This window comes from Amblyomma maculatum, chromosome 1, assembly GCF_055883805.1.
Source record: "Amblyomma maculatum isolate TAMU_Amacu chromosome 1, ASM5588380v1, whole genome shotgun sequence".
NCBI classification, from domain to species: domain Eukaryota; kingdom Metazoa; phylum Arthropoda; class Arachnida; order Ixodida; family Ixodidae; genus Amblyomma; species Amblyomma maculatum.
The window spans coordinates 350767035-350780263 of record NC_139344.1 but is presented as its reverse complement, the minus strand read 5'-3'; the positions used below and the strand labels follow the sequence as shown (position 1 = coordinate 350780263).

The 13229-nt window shown below is 43.8% G+C and overlaps 1 protein-coding gene across 1 annotated transcript in view; it reads left to right on the top strand.

Moving 5' to 3' along the window:
- The window catches only part of LOC146207754 (ovochymase-1-like), a 30647-nt gene extending 28064 nt beyond the window's left edge, over positions 1-2583 (top strand). The window contains exons 12-13 of the mRNA XM_084590273.1: positions 857-990; positions 2219-2583. Of these exons, the coding sequence (XP_084446399.1) occupies positions 857-990; positions 2219-2407 (323 nt within the window). The 3' untranslated portion in view covers positions 2408-2583. The remainder of the gene's footprint in view (positions 1-856; positions 991-2218) is intronic.
- The last annotated feature ends 10646 nt before the right edge of the window (positions 2584-13229 follow it).

Here is a 13229-nt window from a genome sequence, read left to right as displayed (position 1 = left end):
ATTAAAGCGATGTTAAACCGTCTCGGGAAGAACCAGCAGTTTACAACAGGTAGCGAAACACTGGAAGTGGTAGGAGAATATTAGACAGGTATTAACCGCAGACCCAGACCATTTAAGTAGAATAACTAGGAGAATAAAATTAGGTTGGAGCACATTTGGCAAGTACTCGCTGAATATGACTAGCAGCTTACCGGTATCGCTCAAGAGGAAAGCATCCAACAGTTGCATCTCACATGTACTCATATATGTGACTGAAACATGGAGGATAACAGAAAAGGGTTCTATTTAAGTTGAAGACGATGCAAAGGGCTATATGCAACGAAAAATGGCAGGTATAACATTAAGAGATAGGAAGCGTGCCGAGCGGGTAAGGGAAATACCTCAAATAATGACATTCTAGTGAAAATCAAGACGAAGAAAGGCGCACGGGTAGGGCATGTAGTGCAAAGGGAGGATAACTGATGGTCGCTTACGGTAGCAAATTGGATTTTAAGGGTAGGAAAATGTAGTAGGGGGCGGCAGAAAATTAGGTGGGCGGATGAGGTTAATATGTTCGCAGAGGTTAAGGGGATGCAGCTAGCACAGAACCGGGTTAGTTGGAAGAGTATGGGAGAGGTCTTCCCCCTGCAGTGGGTATGGCCCGGGTGATGATGATGATAATGTTGATGAATGGAGCACCTCAGCTAGTTTAATTCCAAGCTCTTTCGAGTGTTGCTAATGCACGCAGCAGCTGGGCGCATAGTTGGGCGCATCATGGAAACAAGTAAAAATAGAGAGTCAGTTGTATAGCATTATGCTTTGACCTATATGCTGCAGGCAGGAAGTTACGTGTTCTTGCTTTTATTTCTTGTTTCAGGGGGCCGCGACAGGGAGACTCCCAAGGAGGCTGCCGTCGCCTTCGTCTCTCAGCCGCAGTGTATGGCCAAGTACGGCGCCATCATCCTCGACTCCAATTTATGCGCCGGGGGTGCAGAGGAAGACGCCTGTCAGGTGCGTGCTCATCCATGAATGCGGGTTACATGATAAATGTCCTCGCAGATTCAAGTCTATAAAGGCAACGATGTTCATTGCAAAGCGCGAGATTGGGTTTGGAGTTGGATCGTGAAAAAAACAACGATGTTTACAGTTTCAGCTTCAAACGATCAAGGTATGATTGGCTGTGGTCGCAGCATCCAATCGGGAGATACCTGATTGGACACTGCATGCGATATTTAAGAGAGTTGGACTTGCACAGCAAGTCAGGATGGTGGTGCGTCACGCATCTGTTGACGCACAGTCAGTCAGAGAATACTTTAAGCTAGCTGCTGTAAGCTTTTGTGATGTTATCAGACTAGTGGATCAGGCACGTGACAGACTCCCACATACTGAAACTTAAAAAATCCCAAAACTTTTTTAGGCATGTTACGTCAGTCAAATACGGCTGACAGCCCGCGTACAAATATTGTATATTTTGAGTGCAGTAGAAACATAGCAGTAATAGTATAGGGATCTCTTGCGTAGGCTGGTGAAGCTAATCTCGTTCTAGCGGGGGTTTACAACGCAGCAGCGGCAGTGATTCTTTTTCTTAGGTGTCAGTTCCCGATGACAGGCTCTGTCGACATATTCTGGTGGCGCCAAACGCTTTAACCTTAAAAACACAGGTTACCACCAAAGTCCTAAACCGCCCAACTATTCTTAGCATGGACGAAATCTCAAGGAAGTTTCGCAGAAACCTAACCCTAGTTAAATGACATACCTTTTTGCTCGTGGCATATTTGACTGCAATGTAGATTTCGATTTAAGGCTGGGATGACGCCGTGTGATCCCTTTCGCGAGCCATGGTACAGCCTTCAGTGAAAAACGGCGAAACGGGGTAAAGATCCCGTTAAAAATGATTGTTTGCCACAATTATAACAAAAGCCGATTCATGGAATGTATAGCTGAACTGCTGTCATCTCCAGCCATCACTGAGCATGAGAACGACAGAAAACGGTGCTTGCCAGAGCAGAATATTTCACCACGAACATTATTCAGGGAAGGTTATAGCAGCCGCGAAGATAGGTGCAGTGCACATAGCTATATCGGGGCGCGAAGTGTCTAAGGGGCGAGACTGGAAGCAAACACCGGACTGAATCGTTTATATTGTTATATATATTTATAAATGTTTTATGTTTCCAGTATGGGTGCTTAGCAACAGCCATTTGGACAAACTGCAAACTCTGTTTTACACAATACGCAGGGAGACAGCGGGGGACCATTGATGTCATCGTCACATATTCCCGGCCGTGTGCTTCAGATGGGCATTGTGTCGACTGGCATCGGCTGTGGCCGGAAGGGCCATCCAGGCATCTACACCAGGTTGACGGCATACCACGATTTCGTGTACAACATAACGCGGCGGCCGTGGTGTACGGTCAAATCACGATGATGACAAGTAGCGGTTGTACAAAAGGATAAAAACAATTAACGATTCGGGGTGGGGCACTGCTTACATGATCCACGAGTGAACGCAGCATGGAGTCCAAATAAGGGTGATAAAAACGAGATTATCTTCGCAGGCACTTCAGTTAACAGCTGTTTTCAGTGCTATGTTCTTCGCGGCGGGGGAAGTAAAGACGCCGTTGAATTCAGCACTTGTTAATTCGATATGCCGAATCCTATTAAGGCCGTAAAGTCAAGAGCACCATCTTTGTGGACTCTTCTGCTCAAGATGATACGATTAGAGTAGCACTAGTAGCACTAGAAAATGTGTTAGACTATAAAGACGAAAAAGTGCCAGCACGGGTTTGCCATAGCAACTCGTCACTCTTCTGATAAAGAATTCATTGAACCAGTTCACAGCGGTACAGAGACCGCCTTCCGCATTTGCCGTGCCTTTCGCTGTCTGCTGTTGTTGCACTTCGGGAAAGTATAGTTGTCGCTTCTTCAGTCGGGACACCAATACGTGAGCGCTTTTTTGAGGAATCAGCCCGACCCTGGGAGGCACCTGGTTCGACTCATAGCACTGCCGGGTAGCCACCGGTCTTATAGTGGTTACAATATTTTCCCTTCGCCTAGTTTCTGGATTCTCTGGGGTGAATTACTTGGAAAAAAGGGTGGGGGTCAAACTGAATTAGAACACCCTTGCAGCCGGAGGTTTCAGTTCACCGATTGCTCCAAATACTTGACTTTTTTTTTATACGTTTCACAACGGAACGGCTACAAATCATGTGAAAATTTGCATAGTGGTATTCCGTCTCGCATCAAAGTAGATTTATGACGTTATAACACAGACTGCCACATAGGCGCGCATTCCATTGTTAATACCGTGACAATGACGCTCTAATATCCGCCGGAATGGGAATATTTTTGGATATTACTTAACCCTTTAAGGCAGTATACAGTGACTCCAAAATAATCCTTCAAGGTGCCGTTCTTTAACTCTCCAATTCCGTAGCGTATCAATGTTGTGCCGAGGGATAAATGGTGCGGCCATTCTTAGGATGGGGCAGCTAGAGCGTGTGGGGTCCTGGAATGGGACGGCAAGAATAGATAGCCACGTTGCGAGAAGAACAGCACGTGGACGGGCTGATTTATTGCACGATGTCCTTTATAGCCGAACATGAAAAAGGATTAGTGTGCATAGAAGGCAACAGAAAATCACGTGGCGATTAGGTGTACAAAATATCCTCTCAGTCGTCATTCGATCAGAGCGCAACAATGCTCGCAGAGTTCTGGACAGGCACACCTTTCAAGATTTTGTTTCAGTAAACCTCCCTGTCCCACTCTATTTGCTGAAGCTGAGAGTGGGTTGCGCACTTTCTCATGTTTAAGTAAATGGCCTAAAAAAATGTGTACGATGAGATTAAATAAACTCATACGAAACAGACGCACTGTTAATCAAGGCATACCCAATGTCCTGCCCGTTTACTCTCATACTCTGCAATGCTCTTTATGCACCTCCTGCGTGCACAGAATACATCACAGTAGAGACCAGCGCTTTTACCCGTTCATTTGCATTAAATTTGAAATTAAGTTTAAGTAATGCAAAAGATAGGCAGGTTATGCCTGATCAAAGAGAGCGCACCTTTTATTCATCTACTGCACATTGAAGGAAGCTAAAGAGGCTGCTGGACAATGCACCAGAATACTGGCTGCGCTTGTGGCACTTAAGTGCTTCAAAGAGGGTAGCATGAGGTTTCTGGCATCAATCACAGGTTCAGAGTGTTTCAGTTGTTTTACTATCCGGCCTACAGTGTGCAAATCCTAACTAAGCAGCTCGAAATCTTATAAGAAGGTATGCATACGGTCGTTGGCATTGGAAGAAGTGCCTTGAAAAACTCCGAGTGCAGGCATTGTGTGCAGCCTCGACGATCTCAGGACCTTGTCTGAAAGTGTTTATGAGGTTTCATTGCCATCCATATGCGAATAACGCAAGAACACATCGTTTCTGCATTGTTGAGAACCTCAACCAACAAACTTTCCACGTAAGTGAACAGGAAAACAGAATGAATGCCAAAAAACAAAGCTGCGAAACATAATATGTGGCACTCACATTCGTCTTCCCAGTGACTTGCACACATAAAGATCTCATGCTGCGCCACACGCGAAGCACCACAATGTTCCCTCATGATGCATCTAGGACTTCCACACCCCGTCGCCGTAGCCTTACATTGGCACCCACACGTCTTTCGCACTGTGCTACGATGGAGAAAGCATGTATGCATTCATAAAGTTGTCGATGCAGGCTAAGTATTGAGCGCTGTTCAGAATACGTTTGGCGGTGAAATTTATCTTTGCCATCAAGAGTGTACGTTATTCTATTACATTCTTACCCCCAATCAATTTTCGTGGAAGGGATATAGCATCCTTGTCAAAATTAACGGCGGTGCTGCGTTCTTGAGCGCTGCCCTTTGCTCTCCGGTGACGAGTGTAAACTCGCTGACGCAAGCATACGCCCTCATCAACTCTGAAGGCGTGAAACCACACGTATCCCTTGCTTGCCTACTTATCACCTAAGGAAGGAGGCCGAAAATGGAGGCGTACGTCAGTCAGTTTGCACTCGTAGCTGGAGAGCAAGGTCCAGCGTCGGAGAACGCAGCGCCGAGCTTGCTCTTATAGCCGACACGATTGCTCGGTTGCTTTTGGAGCAAATGGCACCCAAGGGAACTTCAAATGAGCTTTTAGGCGTATTAAGGTCAGCATTTTGCCAAAAATGCCTAGGACGAACAGGATTCCGAACCTCTAGAAGTGGCATCGTAGCTTGTCTCGAGATCGCAGACCTCATTACAAAAACTTCCAGGATTCAGCATTAAAAGCAAATAAGGTGGCCACTTTTCGAAAAAACTTCTTCAAATTGCCCATGAGAGACGTTGAGGAGTTCAGCAAGTCAAGAGCAAAGGTTAGTTGATATTGAAAGTATTCTCAAAATATGAAAATTTTCGCTGCATCTGAAGTGGAAAGAACGAAAAGAGGACGCTTTTTTTGTGACAATTCAAGCAAGCTCCTAAGTACTGACAGTTTGTTAAGGGTCTGAAAAGCTTCTGCTACTGTTTTATTGCTAATTTATTGTTAATGTTGTTGGATCTCTCGGATATTGTTCATCTCGTCGGATCGGATATAAACAGTATCATTAAGTTTATTTTTTTCGGCAGTAGTCCTTAAATTTTGTTGTTAAGAGACCTGCGGACTGGGACTTGTTACCGGTTTACTTGCGAACAGTCCGCCTTTTTGTTTCCGTTACGGTTACACATGACAATATTAAGGTATTTTATATCAATCTGATGAGGGAGATGGGTAACAGAGGGGCAAATAGTTAGAAAGGCCTCTTTTTCCTTTTCAACCCTAAACACACGTATGAACCATTGCAAAATCTATATTTAAATTCTCGTGTACGCTGGAGATATTTGAATACCACTGGTATTCAAATGAAAGGGGAATATTGCTGCAAACGTTGTGTAAGAAAAGAAGCTCACAAACAGATTTGAGAGACATCGCTCTCATTGGCAGTGAGCGCAATGAATTTTGCGCTCTTTAACGCTGGTTTTAGTTCAACAAATAAGAAAAATCGGAGGAATTTTTAGGGTTCCCGAATATTTGCAGATTTATACCTCCGAACACAAGAGCGCATTACAGTAGACCACCTTTTTTGAATGGCGTCTTCAGAACGCAATTTTTAAAACAGAACAGGTAACAACAGCAGTCCATTTTTTCTTCATGATTTGGGGAAACGTTGCTACAACTGCTGAAAATGATACTACTTCGCTTGGGGTTAATCAGTTAAGCTAATTAAGTTAAGCGTTTCTTATGGTGTGGACGTAACTACACATATGTTGACGCCGTTCCTAATTAGATTAGGAATACCACCCCAGTTCCCACAGACCCCAGTTCCCACAGAAAGGCGCTAAGACGTAGAACAAGCGCTCGGATTTAGTTCTCAACTTCGTTGGCAACAATCCTGGCGTTTTTGGTCGCAGGGAGCAAAGTCTAATGTGAATAATAAAGCTGCACTGGTTATTCTTCCCACGTAAAAATTTTAGAAAGACATCCAAGGTATGGGCTTGTGATTCTTAACGTTTTACTCTAAACACGTTGAACACGGCAGCCGTACAGAAGTCTGGAGAACGCATATTAGCCGGCGCGTAAACACAAGCCTTAAGGGAGAGATAAGAAAGCATTAACAATAGTCATGCACTGATTTTATTCGTGGATGAACGTACATTGATATATCCAGAGGAATAGTGTCTAAAAATGATCAGACACTCAACCCCATTAGTGACGACACCGTCCGCTTCACAAAGCCCATGGAATAAAGAGATAAGACAGTGTACTCACGCCCGAATCTCCTTCCAAGTGAATGAGGAAGACTGACTTCAGTATCACGGGACTCATGTGGTTTGTATTTAAAGAAATGGTATGTGCTCACGGGGGAAAGCATATTCATCGCTACTCCGTTTACAATATGTCGACAAGCCTTATGATTCTCATAGTGCCTAAAAACAGCACTGTGCTCATACACCCAAACACTACATGAAGGGGCGGATGCCGCAAGTTCATCAACATAAGCTGGATCGCTTCATAATATGCAGCATATAAGCTGACGCTGAATGTGTGATATTATCGATAAACACTGCTGAAAATTTTATTAACTTCATTGCAACAGTTTGTGAAATTGAGAGCTCTGAGGTGAGTAAGCGGTCCCAGCAGATGAAGTTGTGCCTGCAGATGTCCTTGCAGTTCACGGTCATATCGTCGACGAAACCTTGCTTATGGCAGATGGCTAAAAAAGGTTAGGGTGATGTATTCGTTCCGGGCTCTCATCTCATCCTTAATGGCGTAATTATTCATGTTCCTGGAAACGATATCTAGTTCAGAAATTGCATACAGGCCAGATTACATGCATTCGCACTGTTGCCTTGGGATAAGTTCCACTTGGAGGACATGCAGCACAGTTTTTTTTTCCTCCGCGGTGGCAAGTTGAAAAAGAACCGTTACTGGGCATGGTTATAACTAATGGCGAAAGCCTAGTTGCGCTCGTCTTTAAACTTTTTGCACCTTTATTGACACACAGTGACAACTAACTATTCAAGTACATAGTTCAATAATCACAGCAAATATCTTCCGCATCCACTTCCCGACGGCAGATACCCTGGCGGTGTCCCAACAAGCCGTGTGTGACCAAGAGACTAAACATATCTGAAGGCATTACATCGGAATCCCATGGCTGTGTTCCTAACCCTGCGCAGAGGTACTACACGGGTTCATAAAGGTCTCCGTTACGCTCCCCATGTCTTGTGTGTCGGTATGGGAACATTATTTTATGTAATGTCGAGAATACAACATGGAAAAGTGCGTCTCGCTTGTTTTTGTCGAGAAAGCAGGAGCGGTACACAGTTTTTTTTTAGGTTATGTTCACCCGCGCAAAAACATGCAATTTAAGAAAAAGGGTTCCCGTTTCGTTTAAAGTTCCTTGAGGTCTCAGATGTGGACGCCAAATAGTGACAGTGGCAGGATATCATTGTTTGTGATTGTGTGCATGGCGATGCAGATCTGCCAGGTCACAGATATGCGTCTCAATTATGGACCTTAATAAACATCTAAGGGTGGCTATGGTGTAGCAGTTGCTCGCACAATCCGTAAGACCAATTTTACAAACAGCCTCCAACAGCTAGGTCAGCCACTCGCAGTGACCACATAAAGTGGCTGAGTAAACAAACAAACAAACAAACGAACGAACAAACAAACAAACAAACAAACAAACAAACAAAAAAGACAACTAAAAAAAACTCGACCAGAGCGCTCATTTCACTAGTGACAGGTGCAGCCCTGGAGAACCTCGTGGTTGATGCTCGCGTCAATTTACGGCTGCCGGGCTGCCCGAATATTACTATTTTCTTTTGTCCCCTCCCCACTAATATGGTAGCCTACTGGGCATCGCCTAGTTAACCTCCCTGCCTTTCTATTCTATTATTTCTCTCTCACAGTCAACATTGTCCCGTATGATAAAGCTATGTTATACGTAATGTGGAGCAGGATTAACTTGGAACCTAACTTAATATCCGGAGACATTGCCCACCCTTTCGCTACCTGAAATTCATAACAAAATTCGGGCGGGCCATGCCAATTAAAAAATCTATAAATATGCGTTTTTTATTTACATCTAGAGCGGCTTAAAAAAGGGAGGCACTCAACTTGAACCATGGGATGTAATATCGCGAGCGAGGCTAAGAAAAAAAATATTTGACTGTCTCGAAGTCCACTCGTCCGCTGCTTGTGTCACACGAGTGCAGCTCCAGTAGAGCTGTTCCTCATCGCGTATAGAAAGGCAGCAACACCAATAGCATGAACAGAAACCGTGGGAATGCGGACAACAAAACTGCAGATTAAAACGACTTTGGAAAGAAATTACCACCGGTTGCACAAAGTTCAAACTAGGTCTGGCACCATTATGTAGAGGTCATCGGGCATTCGAAATGCGACAACGTCTGTATCTGTGCTGCATATTATAGCAGAGAGATAGTGACGTCTTCTTCTGTATTTGTCGCAAACAGATTTCGGATTGCTTGCGAAAAAAGAATGTTTACAATTGTTAACGCCACCGTACATTTTTTCTTTCTACACCGCCCTTTGACTTTGGAATCGCGAAAATGGGAGGATGCGTGAAAAAAAAAAAAAAAAAACACGCACAAAAAAAAACAAAAAAAACAACGATCGTCTTCTTCGTTTTCTTCTCTCGCTTTCGCTACCTTTTTCTTTCTTTCCTTTTTTTTTGCGTTTGTGGCGCAATATTCAGGGAGGCGGGTTATCACAAATTGCGTGGCCCGCGGTTTACGTTTTCAAGGGGTGGGCGATGCCTCGATGGTTTTTACAAAATCGATATTTTGCTAAAGGGGGAATAGGGGGGGGGGGGGGCAAGGTGAATCTGGATATTACGATTCATTTTGGCTATTTTATTTACGCTCTATAACCTATTTCCATGGAACAAATAACGCGTGAATAAACGCAAACTTGGTGATTCGCAGAAACGGCCGTATTTCGATTCAGTGAAGCATAGGAGTGGAAAGCGAAACTTCTACAGATTTTATTATACTGATCATGTTTTGCGGATGCGAAGGCGGCTAGAAATGTGGGTAGTGTTCATGCAAATAGGAGGATGGTGTAAGGCTGCTGCCTGTGAATACATAATATGCATCGAGCAACTGAAGGAAGCATGTACAGCATGCGCGATCAAAATCACACGATGAACTCCCACCGCCTATGCAGTGTATTGTCACATTAAGGTATTTCCCTGACTTCCTGCAAGCATTTGCCAGGATATCTTTTATATGCGTTTCATCGTTCCATGTTGATACAAACAGCCAAAAAAGAGCCATATGTATGCAGAAGAAGAAATTTTGGAAACATGACGGGGACAGTGTTTGAAGAGCGATCGTTCGCGATGACCCCCTGACAACAACAATTGTTGTTTTTACAAAAACAACGTTATACCTTATCAAAATATTAAACAATATGCCTTTCTGCACTTTGTCCTTACAGTGTATGAAATATTTCCCGAGTGACTTTTTTGGAAATCGGAATTCAGAAGGACATGAAGGCGGCAGCAAATAGGTTTCCACACGCAATCTTTTGTACGCCCGATTGTTCTTTTGAAAGGTAGTACATTTGGAATTGCCATAAGTTTGACACACAAGAATTTGTCGCGTTGCTCAATAGCTGTCGTTCCCACAGAGGTGCATACACCGTAAAGATTTCTGGGAATCCGATTTTTGGAGCCGTACTTATTAAGTTCCTTCCTGCGTGTTGGAAGTAGAAAAGTTTATTCTCTGAAACAAGCAACTGTGGACACCATTGAAGCTATAGTGTGACCATTCTGTTATTTGTTTGTTTTATTTCAAAAGTACTCAAAAAGTTCGCTAAGATTAGAGAATGTTTAGGTGAAGTTTCGAGGCACTTACACAAGTTCCAGCTTAAAGTTCACAATATCGAGTGCGGATATGAGAAACATGCTCACTGCTTTTTACTATGTGGCTGCATGTCGTCATGTTTTTTTTTCAGGCGAGAGCCTTTAATGGCTCATACTGTCGTGGACAAAGTGTGTCCTGCTTTTGCGGTGGCTGTCGTGTGACTTTCCTTGGCACGCGTTCAAGTGTGGGATTGCAGATGGCAGGAACCCTAGACAAGATGAGACTTCTGGAGGACAAGCGCAGTATTTGTCACACTTTCTCCTGAGGGCCCCGGTACTCCCGTGATAGGGCTGGGATAGGTAGGTCATCGCCGCTTGCGGCGGGGGCTAGCTTGCCTCAGAATTTTTATCTGTTGTAGGCCGTCATTGCACCCGCCACCGTTTTTGTAGTGGACGACGGCTGTTGTTGCGGCGCTCGTCTATCTCTCCAACTTCCTTTTCTTTCTTCTCTATTTTCTCTTCTGTCTGCACGAGGCAGCGGAGGTGGCTCAGCTACAGAGCCAGTAGCAGACCAGTGCATTTTGTTTTCCTTCTTCCTACAGGTACAGCCACAACAACAACAACAACAACAACAACAACAACAACAACAACAACAACAACAACAACAACAACAACAACAACAGCAACAACAACAACAACAACAACAACAACAACAACAACAACAACAACAACAACAACAACAACAACAACAACAACAACAACAACAACACACTTTCTCCGACAAGTGTACGTTTGTTTGGTAGGCCATCCCTCCTGTCGCGCGGCGTTCCTTGGCACACGTTCAAGTGTGGGATTGCAGATGATAGGGGCGCTAGACAAGATGAGACTTCTCAGGCTTTCGCCTTTCATTACTTTAGTCTCTAAAGTCTCTCGTAATTTTTTTGTTCACCGGGAGGACGCCCACTCGCAGATGAAAAGCCACTGTGGTTGTTGCCGCTGTTGCTAAAGGTTTGACAGCAATGATTGAGTATGGCGCGAATGGGCCAGCAAATTTACAGTCGCACTCTGCTTATAATGAAATTAGGTTGCTGTTGTGATGTTGGGAAAGCTCTGAATATTGACTAAATAAGAACTCATGGCTTTATAGCTGCTTTTATAACAACGAATAATTAGGCATGTCAGTATCATGCAAGAATATACCACTGCGAGATTGTTTGCGGAGGCCCTCCACACAGTTTTGTGAAATGAACGCTGCAACCAGCTTGCCGTCTGTAGTATGATTTTTCGTGCCTGTTGTTCGGTACGTGTATTTGATATGGTAAAGAGCCAAATAGTGTTTTCTCTCAGTTATTTTCTTCCACAAATAGCGATAGTTTGCTCAGACTGAGAAGTTTGGATACCAAATGAATATCATTGATTTCAGCATTCAAAGCAGGGCGCCTATGTGTGGTGCTGCCGATGTTTAATGCATCAAGCAGAGTCATTTGCGCGCTCGACATAAAAACAGATTCCGTTCTGTTCCCTCCTTTACATATGCGCAAAATACAGAAGCCGAGTGTACAAAGATACCTTGTGTTTGCAGCTGGGCTGTGCGAGGAGCTCTTGTGCGCTAAGTCATGATCGTATGTGGTGAGTTATAGCGAGGTAAGGAGGCTAACGAGCTGAATTTGTGCGAGAGTGGCAAATATACTTTTTTTGATGTCATAAAGAGAATAACCAGCACGAGGCAAGACTTGCTATGAACAATATTATGTCGGTCTGCTTTGGAGGCTGCCGGATAGTTAACAAGAGAGTAGGACTAATTATTATAAACTATGCTCAGCGTTAAACCTGCAGGACAGTGTATTTTAATGCACCGAAATAAAGTCTCTGTGAAGATGTCTGGGTGACGATGAATGAAGCATGAACGCACCAAACAACACTAATAGGCAAGATCGATGGCAAGGTAAAGGAGGACAAAACAGGGGGAACAGAGGCGAAGAATACTACCTTAAACTCCCAAAATCCGAAGCGAGTACACTTAATAAGATTACAAAAATAAATTTTCCTTGTAGCTATAAATTGTTTTTGCAGATCAGATGTCCCAGTGTAGTCATAAAAAACCGCTAAACGGAAGAATGAGGTAGCTTAGCTAGGCAGAATAACAGGAAGCTCTCTCAGCTTGCAAAGTATCTCATTTCGAAACTTTAGACCAACAAAATCTCGAAGCCTCAGAAAATTCAAAAGCCGGTGGTATTGGATAAAATGAATCTGTTAAGCTCTATGAAGTGAAAAGGAAATTGCAGATGATGAGGAAAACGTTGAAGCAGCTGAGAAAGTGGAAGAATTAGCGCTTTAATGCTGGCCGCTGGTCGTGTCCTTAATGAAATCCGGGCAGAGAAAGACAGTCCAAAAGTTTACCCTATGCAAACGTGACAATGCAATCATGTTGGACATTGCTTAAGGTGAACCACAGCCGCGCAATTTGCAGAATCCGCATGAACTGGCGTAAAGTCGTCAAGCCAGAGATTAATGGGTAGTAACTTTTTCGACCATGACCTATTATCTTACGATTGGCATTATCGGTATTATTATTACGCCGTAAAGAAGGCCCCAAACAATTTGGCCTTATATTTGGAAGAGCCTGCTTTTAACTGAATGATGGGTATCACTCGACACCCGATGAAGTGGAAGGGCGCGAACGTAGAGACCTTTATTGTCCTAACAAAATCGTTAAACATTAAACATTTCTGTGCAATATTTTCAGTACCTATCTTATTTCAAGACGGCCAAATGTGTCCGATTTTAGAATTCAATTTGCGCAAGATATGAGCATGTATGTAGAGCCTTGCCTGAAGAATTATGAGCAGCCATTATGCTCTAACCTATG